This window comes from Sitophilus oryzae, unplaced genomic scaffold, assembly GCF_002938485.1.
Source record: "Sitophilus oryzae breed Bouriz unplaced genomic scaffold, Soryzae_2.0 scaffold_1660_pilon_pilon, whole genome shotgun sequence".
NCBI lineage: Eukaryota > Metazoa > Arthropoda > Insecta > Coleoptera > Curculionidae > Sitophilus > Sitophilus oryzae.
Genome location: NW_022146348.1, coordinates 2,007,634 through 2,025,194, shown reverse-complemented (window position 1 = coordinate 2,025,194; position 17,561 = coordinate 2,007,634). Strand labels below are relative to the sequence as shown.

At 33.3% G+C, this 17,561-nt stretch overlaps 2 protein-coding genes across 2 annotated transcripts in view; one reads left to right on the top strand and one right to left on the bottom strand.

Annotated features, from left to right (window-relative positions):
- LOC115880928 overlaps nucleotides 1–17,561 on the bottom strand; it is a 270,255-nt gene that overhangs the window by 129,675 nt on the left and 123,019 nt on the right. The window lies entirely within an intron of this gene.
- Nucleotides 1–17,561, top strand: part of LOC115880923 (cytochrome P450 4d2-like) — a 39,423-nt gene that overhangs the window by 5,101 nt on the left and 16,761 nt on the right. The window contains exons 2-5 of the mRNA XM_030898254.1: nucleotides 1,579–1,776; nucleotides 9,837–10,031; nucleotides 16,062–16,300; nucleotides 16,902–17,033. Coding sequence (XP_030754114.1) covers nucleotides 1,579–1,776; nucleotides 9,837–10,031; nucleotides 16,062–16,300; nucleotides 16,902–17,033 — 764 coding nt within the window. The remainder of the gene's footprint in view (nucleotides 1–1,578; nucleotides 1,777–9,836; nucleotides 10,032–16,061; nucleotides 16,301–16,901; nucleotides 17,034–17,561) is intronic.

The following is a 17,561-nucleotide window of genomic DNA, read 5'->3' as shown; positions in this document are numbered from 1 at the left end:
AGGGTCCTTTGATACTTTGGTAGAACAGTTATGAATGAATTTACTATAGAAAAAAGCTCTTTAAGTGTAGAATGTGTAATGTTAAAGCGCAGAGCTCATTCTCTTATGTTAGAACGAAGTCTTTTCTCCTTACCACATTCATTGAGGCTTCTTCTTCTCTCTCCCTTAACCAGACATCTTCCTGTTCCTGATCGTTTTGGCAACTTTCTGTTGAAAATATCTCAGGTTGATCCTGATATCTGCTTGTGGATGGTAAATTTGCATGTTGGCTTTTAATATTGGTAGATGTAGTTTGAATGAGGTTTGGATTATTCCTATATATAAATTCTGAAGAACCTTTCTTTTGAACGTAGATGTATTTTTGTGTTTTATCCTGTTTATTTTTTTATTATTCATTATAATACCGAATTGCTTGCTTGCTAATATATTATTTGTTTTGATTATATTAAAAACTTGAGGTTATGTCATTAGGTTTGATATTCGGTAACTAAAGGTTATATAAAGCATGCAAACATTTGAAAGGTGCAAAAAACGATTTGAGGGAACAATTATATAACTTGTAGTATTATTGGTTACATAATGGTTCTCAATAACACCTTTAATTATATAGTGTATATCTTGCCTACCTTTATAACACCTAATACCAGAAGTTATATAAAATAGATGTGAACACCTTTATAAAACCTTACTATGAAACCTTTAGTAACAAGAACCTGTAGTTTTATAAGGAAAGTGATAAACAACATTTCAAGGTTACTATTAGTGATAAGTAACCAACGCTACATTTATATAAATCAAAACACTGTAAGATACCAGTGAGACATTTATTAAACCTTTATATAACTAACCTTGAGAATATATAACCTAAAGGAACTTAAAATGTTACTTGGGGGGATACCGAATTATCATAGTAGGTTATGGACCTGTTCAGATTTCCATACTTTTGCGATACAAAAAGTTCGATTTCACAGACGAACAGAATATTTATTGTAGGTCTATTATAGTAAAATAATAATTCAGTAGTGAGAGTGAGTTCGAACAATAAAGAAGAGAACCATGGATCGTGCCGCTTTCGATAATGAAAAATGTATAAGCTTGGTAGAGCCAAATTCTTGCCTATAGGATACGATATATGCCACAGCAGAACGCACTCTTCAATATTCATTTTATAATACAATAATACGACTGCACCGCACTGAAATTTGTTTTAAACTAGAATATTATTTTGTACCCAAAAAAAAGTATGCCAAAAGAGTATCTCGATAGTATTCGACTGTCATTCTTTATCCCAAAATCAGCAAACTCAGCAGTCAGATCAGCAGACTATTTGTATTTAACTTATAATTTGCGTTTTTCAGTATTAAAGTATATTATCTATCGTTTGACAAGTTTTTATACCAATTTTCAATAATGTATATGGTTTATATCTAAAATTAGTTGTTGTTAGTTACGAAATAACTAAACAAGTAATTAAGATCACATTTATAATAATAATAAAAATTAATTATGGGATAATTAATTATTTTGAAATTAAACAGTAAAAAGATTATTTTCAGGCTTGAATTTATGTGATTTTAGAATATCTAAAATGTCTAATGCATCTTCAAAAACAGTACGGCAACTTCTACAAGTTATGGACTGGGCCCACGTTACGAATAGTTATAAATAAGCCGGAATACTTAGAAGATTTACTCACATCTAATGTACATGTATCCAAATCCGCTGGATATGACTTGTTTAAACCTTGGTTGGGTGATGGATTGCTAGTCAGTACAGGTAAATATCAGCCTATTATATATCATAAATTCAAAATATTAATTTAAACATCTAGATCGCTATACCATATCAGTAAGCCACAGTCTTTGGCCAGTATTTACGTGTATAGAAGTGAATCGCTATAGTGATCTTGTAAGTTGGAGAGAGAAAAATGCGTTTGTTTATTACATAACCTATACTTTCATTACTCTCTGTTATACTACTCTCATTTACAGCTTTATTGTACCATCACTTAATTTGTAACAAAATATTTTCCTCGAACTTGTATTAAAGAAAGATTAGAAAAAAGCAAATTAAGAAATAGAGAGATTTCTCGAAGTATACGCACATTATACTAAGCAAATTATATTAAAAATAAGTCCTTTTTCCCTTCACAACCTTGATTTCTACTATATCTACGAAAAACTTCCTAAGCCTGACAACTGTGAACTGTGTTATTCAACTGAACCTTGGAACGAGTACACATGCCACACACATTCTAGCAATGATGGGCGCAGATACTTGTTGGTTAAATACCCAACGGCTATATAAACAAAATCTGGGTATATATCTGTAAATTTAGATGAACACACAATTTATAAAAGGAGTTCCCGACGACCGCATTGTAAATACCCAGTATAATACCAGGAGAGTATATATCAGGAATATATCTACAATATTTCTCAATGAGTATAGAGTATATACCCTACACCGTCTGGGTATATATCCATTGAGGATCATAGGGTATTTAGCCAACGGGTACAATCCGCCCATCACTGTATTCAAGTAAGCTTGCGCAAGTCTCGGAATCGAAAGCGGCGTTTACACGATGCATGTTTTGCACAAATACTTGCTTTCACAAATTGAACCTCAATTGAACAATTTAAAAATTGTATGTTTAAACTAATCAACATATTGTGCAAGAACTATGGAGACCACTGATTTTGTTAAATGTGGTGAGAATATTTTGTCATACGTTAATTGATGAGCTACGTATTTTGTTAGAAAAAAAAATAAAAATCCAAAAGCAAGAGTACCATAGATAAAACGAAGGCAAAATTCTTTCATCAAAACGCAGCGTCTGACGTGTATTTGACATGAATCAGAAGATGCTTACGCTAGGCGTTTTCTATCATGAGCTTTTTATGAGTTAAAGAATTCATAATTTGGTCTTCGGACAACCTACTTACCGTCGTATAACTTCTACTGCAAGAACTAGGCAACGTGTTTACCTGTCAAAATTTTCGCTCTCTAAGTCCTAACATGCAGGAAAAGTACACCTGTATAGCAAATATATATATATTAGCGACACTTTGTTCCTATTAGTGATGGGAAAAACCGATTAATTTCAATAATCGAGTACTCGAGTATCAAGCGATTGCAATAACCGAGTGATCACTCGAGCGAAATGTCGCATGTTGTAAGCAGGGTTCGGAAAACTACATGTTACTTTTGAAAACTACATTACATGTAGTTAATGTAGTTTATGTAGAGGGTGTAGTTTATGTAACCTATGTATGTAACTTTCAAATGTCAAAGGTTGAAGGTGAGGTTATAATTTATAATAAGTTGAAGCTTTAAAAACACATAATGTATTTAAGAAAACAGAAGAAATATGGCTTTAATTATAATATTTACATCATATTATCTCTATTACACCGCATACAAAGGAAAATTATTCATAATATCAATACATAGTTTATTAACGTAGTTTTCATGTAGTTAATGAACGGGGAAAAACGTAGTTTTTGAAGAAAAACTACACGTAGTTAATCAGGTAAATTACGTCTTAGTTAACTACTTCCGAACCCTGGTTGTAAGTACTCGTCAACGCCAAGCGCCAAGCAGTAAGCTGCGTGCGCAGGGCACATATTCTTTCGGTAATGAACGGCAAGTAGCTTTTTTTTAAGATAAAAAGTTACTTTAATTTTAAGATAAAAAGTCAATCTTTAACCACCCGGTATAAGATCCGGCGGCAATTCGCGGCAGCCAGTGGCAATTAATTTATATGCAATATACTTTAAGCAACAAGTATTTTCATGCCGTTTAAGAGGATTTGAAAGGAAAAGTAGTTAAAAGTCTTAAAGAGTGACAAGCAAAAATGTAAAAATACTATTTTTGTTGCCTTCAAATAAATTGCCATAAACTAATATTACTTAGGTTTAATTAAGTGCAAAAAAGAAAAAAAACAGTTCTTTCTATCTTCTTTTCGAACGTCCATTACGGAAATGGCAACAGCTTTTATCAATTTTATTAAAATAAATAATTAATTGGCGTTATCTGAAAACTGTTTATGTCAGCTTGATACCAGTAGCAAAAATGTGACATTTCTAACAAAAAAGCGCTACACTAGGCTTACTTGATTTTGTTATTTATTATGTATTGTTTACAGGGGAATATAAGAAAAGTATTAGCAACAGTTTCATGCAAACATTTTGAAATTAATATTTCTAAGTAATGACCTATCTGGGAACCACTGTGTGGTGCGGTGGTGTGAGATCCGAGACCATTCCCAGAATCTCATCCGACTGTGGTTCGTCTACTAGTCGGTTTTGTATGAACATGATTAGTTTCTTGGCTTTCTTTACTTGAGCAAGTACTTGAAATACTGTTTACATTACTCAAGAACATGAAATCCAATAGGTATTTAGGCAAGCAAAACTTGCATCGTACATACATACATATACATGCATCGTATAAACACCGCTGAAGACTTTTCTTTAAAAAAAATAATCATAATATATCTAGTAGCACAGAATATCTAGCTACGCAACAGAAAAATACTCGAAATGAAAGAGCTAAAATTGCACAAATAGAATACTAGATGGCGCGACAATATCATAATCAGAATATAATTAGAAATTTTGAACTTTCGGTTTTGGATCGACGGTTCGTCGACGGCCTTATAGCTCGGCTAAATATGCACAGTTGCCAGATTCAAAAAAGACTTGAATTGGCATCCCATTCTTTTATTGTGTATAATGCAGTATGTGTTTCTTTCTATTCTTCTTTTCTTGTCAGATACGCTTATATTAATTATTCCTTTGGCTATTAAAATAGTTTTAAGTATATTATTACAAAACATATACATTTTTAATATACACTATACCTTATAATGTTAACTAAGAAAATACCTTTAATTACCTTTTAAAATTAATAATATACAGGGCGATTGATAGTGATATTTATTAATGCTGGAACGTTAGTAATGAAATATGGAAATAATTTATTAAAATACAGTACAAAAATGTTAACTGACTAAAAATACTATAATAACAAATTTCTTCCGTTTGCCACGTTATTTATATATTATAGACCTAGGTAGATTTTAAAAAGTGACACAGGTACAATTAATAATATATTAGTTCGGCATAAAAGTTGCTGTCACGACATCGAACAATAAATTAAAATTCATAAAATAAATTAAAATTATTAATTAAACAAATCTTTATAAAGAAACGCAAGTATACCAAATTTTGGCCCAATTGAACTCCAGGAAATGATATCATAATAGTGTACTATATTATGGTACCACTCGATATACTTTAAGGTACCATAATATTGCAATGTCACCGAAGATCCGTAGTATACCAAATTTAAGAACAATCGAACGCCATGAAATGGTATCGTAATATGGTACTATATTAAGGTACCACTTTATATATATCATAGTTCAATCATATTACAATGTAACCGAAGATACGTAGTATACCAAGTTTGAGCCCAATCGAACGCCAGGAAATGGTATCGTAATATGGTACTATATTAAGGTACCACTTTATATGCATCATAGTACCATCATATTACAATGTCACCGAAAATACGCAGTATCCCAAGTTTAAGCCCAATCGAACGCCATGTACGTAATATAGTACTATATTATGGTACCAGTTGATATGCTTCATGGTACCATAATAATGCAATGTCATCAAAAATACGCAAGTATATATCAAATATGAGCTCAATCGAACGCCAGGAAATGGTATTAAAATATGGTACTATATTAAGGTACCACTTTATATGCATTATAGTACCATCATATTACAATGTAACCGAAGATACGTAGTATAACAAGTTTAAGACCAATCGAACGCCAGGAAATGGTATCGTAATATGGTACTATATTATGGTACCTCTTATTATGCTCCATGGTACCATAATATTACAATATCACCGAAGATACGTAGTATCTCAAATTCAAGCCCAATCGAACGCCATGTACATAATATGGTACTATATTATGGTACCAGATGATATGCATCATAGTACCATCATATTACAATGTCACCGAAAATACGTAGTATACCAAGTTTAAGCCCTATTGCCGCCATGTACCTAATATTGCTATGTCATCAAATATGGTACTATAGAAGGTACCACTTTATATGCTCCATGGTACCATGATATTACAATGTCACTGAAGATATAGTATACCAAGTTTAAAGGTAATCGAAAAGGACGATCGATGACATTTCCCATTAAAATTTAAATATATAATGACAGTGATATTCATTTCATAGCTATCGCTAACGCCGTTTTTTCCCGATTATACAATATGAACTTGGTATGAACACAATCGAACGTCAGGAAGTAGTATCATAATAGTAGAACAATACTTATTATATTGTCGCCGAATTACAATGAAAATTCAGGATTCAATTATACAATCAAACGTCAGGAAGTGATTGTAATTTAGCTCATAAGATTTAATTCCAACTAACATGGCAAACTGAAAAAAACAGCTCTGATCTATTTTAATATGTTTAAATGATGTAGCAAATTTGAAGGTAGGCTTTGTCAGGAAGTATTACGATATGAATTACACAATGGCAACACTGCACAAAATTCTTTTAAATTTTGTTTGTAGAAAACTGTTTTCTTTTAAATTTATTGTCCTCTATTATGTAGTAGCGAAACTACCACATCAAAATATCTGATTTGGAGACAGACTTTTAAAGCCTGTCTCCTTTTGCTACCTACAATTTTATATATGTAACGAGGCTTCTGTTGCGTAGCTAGATATTCTGTGCTAGTAGTCTATAGAAAAGTTAACAAGGTTTAAAAAAAAATTATAGACCAATTTGTAACTTAAAACCCTTCAAAATGAATACATTTTACATACGACATGATGGAAGTTGGAAATTCTACTTTTATATACTTTCATATTTTAATTGGGTTTATTTAATAAAAATATAATCTTTACCCAGGATATAAAATACACTTTAACCCAGTTAGTATTATTATTTACTTTAGAGATAACATATAAAACTTTAGAAACTCGCTCTAACAAATAAACGCAAGTTGGCTAATAGAGAAAGTTTCAAACTGCTAACAAGGGTACAGTGTATTGGGACGATAAAAGTTGATAATATACTGCTTATGGCGCCCTTTCTAGAAAGAGACTTCATAAAATACATAGGATTTCTAAAGAAAATGTTTATACATTATTACGTTAAAACAATTGTTTATTTGTTTATTTATTAACGAGTCGTTTTTTTCCTTATAGCTTGTAAATTTTTAAGTGCATGTTAGAAACACTTGCGCTTCTGGTAAAAATAAGTGAAATTCAGTTGGTGTTCGACAGTGGTCGCGCTATTAAAACTCCGAATTCAAAAATTGATATTTCGAAATTTGTTAGAAATAATTGATTGTAGTTTTTTTCAAAAGCGTTCTTTCGTTATAAAAATATGGACACACTAACGATATTCTTATAATTCCATTTTAGATGCTCAGAACCATAACTAATTATTTTATCTAGTTATCTTTTCGAAAAAAAAGTCTTTTAAAAATAAGCGGTTGGCAATGCCGCAACAACACACCGTCGTATTTCTCTCACTCCGACTTACTAAGATCCCTATGCGATTTACTTCCACACATGTAAATACCAACCCAAAAGTAAGAGTTGCCAGCACGGTATGATCATATTATATACTCTTGAGAGAGTAGTATACTCTTGTTTCAAGAAAATATTTCTACATGCTTAAGTGTTCATTTTCGCTCAATAGATATCATAGACCGAGAGCTGGCTACATAAAAAACCTTATCATCGTTACATGGCTAATTTTTTGTGTGAAGTATCCTTTTGTGTAGCCATTGTGAAATAGTCATGTATGCCAGTGCGATCCCGGGACTTAAAGCGGGGGCGGCCAATCGAAAGGTTGAAATTTTGACACAAAAATATTATAAGGTGCACGAGTTATAATTGCCCAACAGCTTTTATTTATTATTAGGAAACGTGTAAAATTGTTGACAGACATTTTTCTCGTGGCTGAAATGCCGGCAGACAACGCGAAAGAGGCATAGAATTTTGACAAAAGAAAATCATCGCATATATGCATGTCGGTGGGTTTGGCTTGGTTTGCAAAAGCCGTATGCAAAAGGGCAGACAAAAAAATCGTTATTGAAATCATAAAAAAATATATTTATAATATAATCGTATATTATATGATTTATCTATACTTAAATGGATGAGGCGGCCAGCGTTCCCCGAATAAAGCGCTAGAATAATATTGTGCTTTTGATAACTGTCTGCAGCTGATTGAGCCACGATCTTTTTGTCTGCCCTTTTGCATACGGCTTTTAAAATAAATAAATATGACATTTCACCAATCGGCATGCAAATATGCCATAATTCTTCAAATTTCATTTTTTAATAATTTTTAAAATTTCATGTTTCGCTCTTTCGCGTTGTCTGTCGGCATTTTAGCGACTAGAAAAATGTCTGCCAACAATTCTTAATAATAAATAAAAGCTATTTTCGCAATTATAACTCATGTATCTTATAATATTTTTAGTGTCAAAATTTCACCCTTTCGAATGGCCGCTACCGCTTTAAGTAAAAGGATACTTCACACAAAAAATTAGCCATGTAACGATGATAAGGTTTTTTTATGTAGCCAGTTCTTAGACTATAAGCACAGATTAGGTATCCTATAAGTATACAGATAAAAATCTTGTCCCTAATTCGTGGTACGAAAATTGTCTTTTACGACGATGTGCAAACGAGTCAAATTTCCTGTGCGCAAAAATAAACTCGCGTAAAATAACAATAAACAGCGTAATAGAGAGATATCGCTAAACCGAATAGCGTGCATGGACGTTAATAAGGCCAGGTGTTATTTTCTTTACGTGAGGTGGTATTAACTCTCTTCATTTATAGTTATTGGATCGGAAAGAATTCTGATCGCGTCGCGTCCGCTATTTAAACTTAACCTAACTTTGAATTTAAAACTTTGAAATTGTTTTGTTTACTAGGTATTTTAAAACTAAAGGGCTAAAGTGCTTATTTCCAGTGCTTTATTGTTTAACGTCTGCCAATGGGTTTAGGACAACAAGCAACAAATTCTCTTAGAAGGGTTAAGTCGTCATCTGCTGTAAACCTAAGACTCTTTATAGGTTCTTTAGTATTGGAAGAGGTGGAATCCATATTTTGGGCCATATTTATTTAATTAAAACTAATCCCAGCTACTTAAATATCAAATTACCTAATAAAACTAAAGCAATAATTCATAACAATTCAAACATAACCTAAAATAAAAGATCTCGCCGGCCGGCTCCGGTTGTCAAATACCCGCACATGCCCATTTAAGCAATTTTTAAACGTTATCAGAGGTTATTTAGAAAGTGCGCTTGGTGTAATTGATCCGCAAATTACGTCAGGCGGTAACTTTATTAGCGGGTGTTGCGTTGACTCGCGCATATCGTAACCATGATAAGGTACGCGTAAATACTGGATGACGCTATTCGGTTTTCCGATATCTCTCTAATAACTGCGCCGGTCAGGCGCTGTGCACAATTTTAGAGGCCATAAGTGGGCGTGCTATGTGCGCAAACTAGTCACCTAACTAGTGCCCGATTCCGAAAATTGGAACCACGAAAAACAATAAAGAAAAAACAAAGATTATAATCTGTATAATCTGTGCTATAAGCTTATATAAAATTTAACAATAAAATTATAGTCAAAACGCACTGTTGGATTTTAACTAGCGATCAATTTTGATAAATCTTAATGCAAAGGGATGCGATTTTCTAATTTCATTAGATTTAGTTTGATACTAAAAATGGTTTTTGTTGAATCGTAGGCTCTAAATGGAAAAGTCGACGTAAAATGATTACTCCAACGTTCCATTTCAAAGTTTTGGAGGACTTTATGCAAATATTTAACTACCAAATTAATATAATGTTGGATAAAGTTATGGAAAAGGTTCGGAAATGCCCCGGAGACACTCTCGATGTATTTAAGTTTATTAATTTGATGTCCCTGGATATCATTTGCGGTAAGTTAAGTTAAAAGGTGATTTTTCTTTAATTGCTTCATTAAAATTTGTGTGAACCTGTATCTTTTGTAAACAACCTCTTAATAGTCCAGTCAGTGGGGTGTTTTGCCATACAAAAGGTGGTGTAGTAGTAATTTTTTTATATGTTGTTAAGGTTTTGGTCTTGACAAAAAATTCAAGTTTTTGACCTTGGGGTAGGACCGCTCGAGCCGCCATCTTGGATAGAAGGTAAAGTGACGAAAAGTTGAACATATTTTCCAAAAAATAGAAAAAGTCCCCAATTTTGTAACTTTTCCGAAATTCTCGCTATTTTTTACATAGGTATAAACAGTAGCGGCTGGTGAGGTAGTGCCATGGTGCCACGGAGCGAAAAAAAATATGTTATAACCTTCATATGTCTCATTGAAATATAATGCACAACATAAAAAAAACTGAAAAATAAGGTAGTGCCATGGCGGTTTATTAGCTTTTTCTTTTCTTTGATGGTCCGGGTCGGCAGGAGTATTGTCTTCGGTGTCATCGTAATCGGTTCTTATAGGAATATATTGCTCTTCCATTGTTAAGTCTTGGTCATCTTCGTCCTCAATGTCGATGTGAACCTCCGGGACATTTTCGCATGACTGACCACTGCAGAAGCCACATATAGCGGAACACTTCAACACAGCTTTCCTGCAACCACATGCTCTCTTTTCTACAAGTATCCTTTTCTAGAAGTGCATGAAATAAATTTCAATAAGTTATCGGGTGCTGCTTGTTTTGTCATCGTGAGTGGAACAAGCCCATTGCTGCCCAGTTTCCAGCCCTAATCATCAGGTTTTTTCTCGATTTAATACCATTTCTGGACTTGATGATATGTCCTGAAAGAATGATACCGGAAAGGAAGATTGGATTTATTTTTTGTGGTTGATCTAGCAAAACGTCGGTAGCGGATTTCTTCTAAGGTGTCTTCTTCCAAGTTGCCACCATACAAAGCAACGAGAAAGCGTGCTCCAGCATCTGCGATGTCCTCTGGTGTTGCATCTTGATGTTTAAAAATGCCAATGGTGTCACTGAGTCCTGCTGTATTCTGGAGAAGCGAACAAAACTTCATTTTTCCTTGGTTGAAGATTAACGATGTCGTGTCACAGTCACTAAAAGCATAGAGAAACAGAATGTTCTCAGCTACTTTTTCATGTTTTAAACTATTAGCTGAATATATTTTTCAGCAGTTTTGCCTTTTCCTGGTTTGCGGAGGTAGATGTTTTGAGACGGTGCCAATGCTGTCCTTGAGACGGTGCCAATGCTGTCCTTGAGACGGTGCCAATGCTGTCAGCAAAACGAGAAGGTCAACTTCTTTACCAACTACAAAAACAGCATTAAATTTTGGGCACAAGGAAATCGCTGTTCTGACAATCAACACATCACCATCTTCTTCCGCCTGGTTGACAGTAATAGCAGCCTGCTCCATTTTTTTGGCGAGCATCGATATTAAACGGCCTTTATTGTTTTCGTTGGCTAAAAATAATTTTTGGGAAACTTGAACGGACATTGTTTCATCAAAGAGAGCATCCGCAGATATGCTTCTTCGATCGGCGAAGTCTTTCTGCGGCCTTGGTATTCCTTGGGCTCCATCACTCGGATATCCATCAAAAATAACGACTACATGTGAACCGTAGTGATTTCGTACATATTGAACGAAAATTTCGTTATCTGCAAAATATTCTTCGCTCTTTTTGCCTCCGCCCAAATTATTATTTCACCCAAATTGTTCCGCCCTTTTTACGATGTCCCGTGATCCTTGATATATCGAAAAAATTTTGATATCTAACTTTTATTCCAACATTTTGATCGTAAGATCAAACCGCTGCGGATATATTTTGAAAAATACTGTTTTTTTTTTGTATCTTCAATTCAAGATGGCGGCTCGGGCGGTCGCACCCCAAGGTCGAAAACTTGGATTTTTCATCAAGACCTAAACCTTAACAATATATTAAAAAATTACTACTACACCACCTTTTGTATGGCAGAGTCCTAGAGTAGATTTTAACATTTTATTTTTATTTATTTTTTTCTTAACATTAGAAACCTCCCAGAGTAGATTTTAACATTTTGGTATTTTTGGAGTTCAAATTTTATGGGAAATTTACTGAGCGAAAAAATGTGTCTCTTTTAAAAATTTCAATTTGCGTAATCACCATGAATCACCATGTATATCTATGCCGTCCACTGCCATTGCCACAAAAAAAATGTGCGCCACTGACATTTTTTCTCTTATTAGTTTCTTTTATTGAGAACTACCAGACTCACCCTGTATCTGACTATATAATGATTATTTTTGCCTTGTTTACATAAATATATAAAGTTTATGTGCATTCGAACAAGGTCGGCAGTAATCGCTAGTTTAATAATAAAATATGACCTATATTTAAAATTTCAAAATTTTAACTAGTGAAGATATATCACCATGTGATTTCATGATATACATATACATATACATATAAAAACAAACCTATAAATCACTTATTTAGGCCATCTCACATGTTTTATGGAAGGTACTGACGTAAATCTCTTCACGATTTTGTAGCAAAATGCAACTAATGCAGATTCACTTTGAATTTCATTGGATAAAAAGTAATTTGAATCAATGGAATCATGTACAAAATTTATTATAAAAAAATGGTAAATTCATACGGCCAAAACAAGTGTGTATTATAAGGAACAAAATTACAAGGAATTTTTACTTAATACCGTATGATTGAAGGAAAACATGAAGCGTTACCTTTACTTAATGTTAATAATTTTTAGTTATGTAATTAAATCACAATACCGGATGCGTCTCGAAAGTGGCTTACCTCTATAACTTTTTTATTTTTTCAGTTAAAAAAACGAGATTTGATATATGCGTATATGACATAAATTAGGATTGATTGACGTATTCAGTTGTTTTCGGTCACTTCCTGTTTCACCGGAAATTACTACAACTTGTGATTTTTGTTACTTTATTCGATAGAAAATGACAGTGAATAGAATCTGAATAGAATGACATATCATATTTCAACTTTTGACATTTTCGCATATGGTTTATTTGAAATTATAACATGCGGTTCATAACGAAAATTTGACTCGAAATACCAAGTGTACGTGTGTTGTATCGCATATGCAATACGGTATCTAGAAAAGCTGAACAAATTAGGCAAATATAACAGGCTAAGTCCATCTCTTCTGGGTGTCAGCTCACCAGAGGGACGAGGAAGAAAAGGAGCAAACGCTCCACTAACTGGACCAGAAACGTCCCAAGTAGCATCTATCTGACTTCGAACTAAATCTGACTTGAAGCGACGTCAGACTTTGTGCAAATTTAGGTCGGGTGCTGGTGATACGACCGGTGACGTCGCTTTCCTATTAAAAGCGACGTCGTTGGATCCCAGTGGGTAAATCCAATGATCTGTCGACGTACAAAATAACAACGTACCATTTTTATTAATTTCCCAACGTCGTTTCCACGTTGGCTTGCACGACGTACATATACTTGAACTAGCCCGACGTCTACCCGTTGTCCGAATAGGATACGTCTCACTGATAATCCCTAAAGTAACGTCCAATTATATTTTGTTGTATTTTATGTTCATATTTATAACCTAATTTACGTATCTCTATTTACGTCCGTAAATACAACCCATTAAGTAGTATTTGCGGCCTAATGAACATCATGAACATAACCTAATAAAAAGTTTTTGTAAACAAACTTAATTTTTTTATTATGCCTAAAAAAACACTAAAAAGGCATTTAGACATTCATCTACATTTTACAGAAAGAGGTCGAGGCTTTTGCAAAATAATAATAGTAGTAGTGATGTTTTGTTTCCACCCACGAATGCTTTTTATCCGGAAGAGATGCTGCATTACACTGGTGCATCTTAATTTTATTTTTAGTTTAGGAAACCAGCAGACCCCATCCTCCTCCCACATGTGAGGTACTGGTTCCAATTCTTTTAAATGTTGTATATATACTATCTTAAAAAAGTGGCTACCCATTTTTTAAGGAGAAAACAAAAACTAAAATATAGTTGCACAAATCCACAAATCACTGATACGCAAAGTGAGGTTACGTGGGGTACGTTGGAATTATATACGTCATAATACGATTGCCGGTCGTCCGGTTTGATGACTTCGGTCGTGTGAGACGACTAATGTTGGAGACCCGGTCGGAATTGGTATATTGGTAGTTCATATTAAGTCGGACACAGAAATCCGCCATTCTTAACAAGTATCCGATTTTCAGCCATTTTAAAATCGTTTTTTGTTTTTAAAATTTATATTCACATTCCGATTTCTAGTAAAATAATATTGATAAGGTTGAGTTTGGGGGGAACCACAGTACAGTTTTATGATTAAACCAGCTAGAAAATAAAAAAAAATATTTTGCGAGTTACTTTTTTATAAATATTTTTATTTCATAAATCTACCTAATTTTGAAGGCGCTCGTTGTTTTCCGGAGTATTTTAATCAGATATATCAAAAAAGTGACTTCCGTTGACAAAACTGATGTCTGGATTAATGATTCAGAATTATTGTAATATGAAATTAGGTAGGCACTTATAGTTATATTCGAGGAGTGATTATGAATCCATTTGTAATTAGGTAGTTTGGTTAGGTTTTTATGTATTCTTGGTAGGGAATATGAAACCAAACGTAACGTATGTGCTTAGCGACAAATTTTAAGTGGCTAAAATCCAACGTAATATGACGTTGGTAATTGGTAGAATTACATTCCCTATTAGGTCAGATACTACATTTAGGTGCAAATAAGGGTCGTCAGGTGGTCGAACCGACGTTGGTGCCCGACGTCGGGTTTATTGAGCGCGACGTATAACCGACGTTAGATAACGTCCAAATGCTACTTGGGGTTCTGCTTCCCAAGTGGAAATTATTTGAAAAACGACAAATTGAAAATATGTTTCTTTTATCGAGATCTACCAGCCCCCAAAATATGTGTACTTATTTAAGACTCACCCTGTATAATAGATTTTCGGATAACTTAATATCTAGGTCCATATACCGGGACCGGGTGCATCTCAAAAGGGGCTAACCCCTATCACTTTTTTCCTTTTTAGTTAGAAGAACGGTATGTGAGTGTTTGACATAAATTACGATTCTTTGACGTATTCAATTGTTTTCGGTCACTTCCTGTTTTACCGGAAATGACTACTAGAAAACTTGATTTTTAAATGGCACTCTCGGTATTTTGTTACTTTATTCTATCGAAAATGACTGAGTCTGAATAGAATGACATATCAAATGTCAATTATCACATTTTCGAATATGTTTTTTTTTAAATTGCAACATACGATTCATAACGACAATTTGACTCGATATATAAAGTGTGTGGTACCAAATTATTCGTACAAAAATGCTTTTTCCAAATATGCTAACGAGCCACCCTCATTCCATTTGAAAAAATTGAGATATAGTTAAAATATGAATTGGGCATCTTTTAACCAGCCAGGACAACACACTAAAAACATTAGACGATCAAATATATTTTTCCAAGGCTCCTTGATTAAAATTAGTGTTTTTAATATAGCTATGGCACTCTAGATTGAAATTGTCAAAAGATGACATATGATAAGTATGTCATTATATTCAGAGTGTCAATTTCGATCGAATAAAGTAATAAAATACCGAGGGTGCCATTTAAAAATTAAAAGTTCATAGTCATTTCCGGTGAAACAGGAAGTGGTCGAAAATAATTGAATACGTCAATCAATCCTAGTATATATCATATACTAATGTACCAAATCTCGTTTTTTTATCCGAAAAAATAGAAAGTTATAGGAGTGAGACGCACCCGGTATATGAGCTTAGATATTTTATATGTTTCAAAACAATCGGTTCTATTATTTTTTATAAGAAAGAAAAAATATGTTTGATACAAACTTTTTGGCAAGCACTGTATACATTTTCGTATTTTTCTCTGTAGAATCTAGTTTATATTTAATAGAAAATATTAAATTAATATTAATAGTTAGTTTAATTTTATTTTTTTTATAGAGACAGCTTTTGGTACCTCAATAGGTGCTCAAAATCAAGAAAACATAGAATATGTAGAGGCAATAAAAACATTTTTGGAAATATTTGTCTATCGGTTCTACTCAGGTTGGATGGGACATCCTATCTTCTTTAGATTTTCCGAACATTACAAAAAATATCACAAAACGGTAAAAATTTTGCATGAATTTTGCGAAGATGTTATTAAAAAACGAAAAGAGAAATTTCGGAAAAAAGACAAGGTAGGAACTAATTATAATTAATAAAATAGAAAACAAATTTCTTGCAGTATAGGTATATAATAAAATTATATATGGATTCTTGCCACTTAACTGCTGATATAGAAATTTAATTCTATGCTGTGTTTGTCATAATGTGGATCAACCTGCTCTCACTACAGGTTTCGGAGCCCTACTCCATCATCAGGTGAGCTTGGGCAGATCCACAAAATGACAACCACAGCTCAGAAATAGTTAATTCCGACTCGTCGGAAAGTGTCGGTTAGATAATAAGTCCCGAACAGGGGATAGCGGCCTGCGTGCAATGGTAGTACTATCGTACCACCGAGAGGCGCAACTATCGATAGTAAAAGGATGGTAAAAGGTTTTTTTACAGGCAAGCCAAATTATAAAATAGAAAACAAATTTCTTGCAGTATCTTGCTTGCTGCCCAAGCTCACCTGATGATGGAGTAGGGCTCCGAAACCGGGAGTGAGAGCAGGTTGATCCACATTATGACAAACACAGCGTAGAATTAAATTTCTATATCAGCAGTTAAGTGGCAAGAATCCTTATATAATTTTATTATAATTAATATAATATTGAATTGAAGTATTATACTTAGATAAATGAGGATGAAAATGATGGAATAAAAATCCGTTCGGCCTTGCTGGACATGTTATTGGAGGCCAATCAAAATGGAGAAAATTTATCTGATGAAGATATTAGAGATGAAGTGAATACGTTCATGTTTGAGGTAAATAAACCATATTTCAGACTACGGAAATATTAAAGGAAACCTGTTGAAAATATACCTGGTGGTTCGAACTGTGTTCCGGAAACTTTGGCAGCATATTCTGCAGATAAAAATAAGTAAAAGAGTTCGTATAAATGTATGTCCTAAAATGATTAGTTTCGGAGATACAGGGTGTCAAAATTTCATTTTTATTTCGATTTTTCCAAATAATTTCTAAGATAAATTATTAAACGATATAAATAAAAATATCTTTTCTGCTCAATCGCCTCTGAAGTCAATGTACTTCGTTTATTGACAATAGAGACAGTATTTTCAGCATTTATTTTCCTTATTTCAAAAGCTTGATTGTGAATTTGCTAATAATAATTAGTACTTCAAAAACCATAAGTGGTAGCCACAAATAGACCTAACATGATTTTTAAAACATCAGGGTCGGTATAAGAGTTAGTTAAACTATTTTTTATAGTAATTTAGTTTTAGTTTGATCTGAGTATAGTGACAATGTCTAAACAAATCAATTTTATAAGA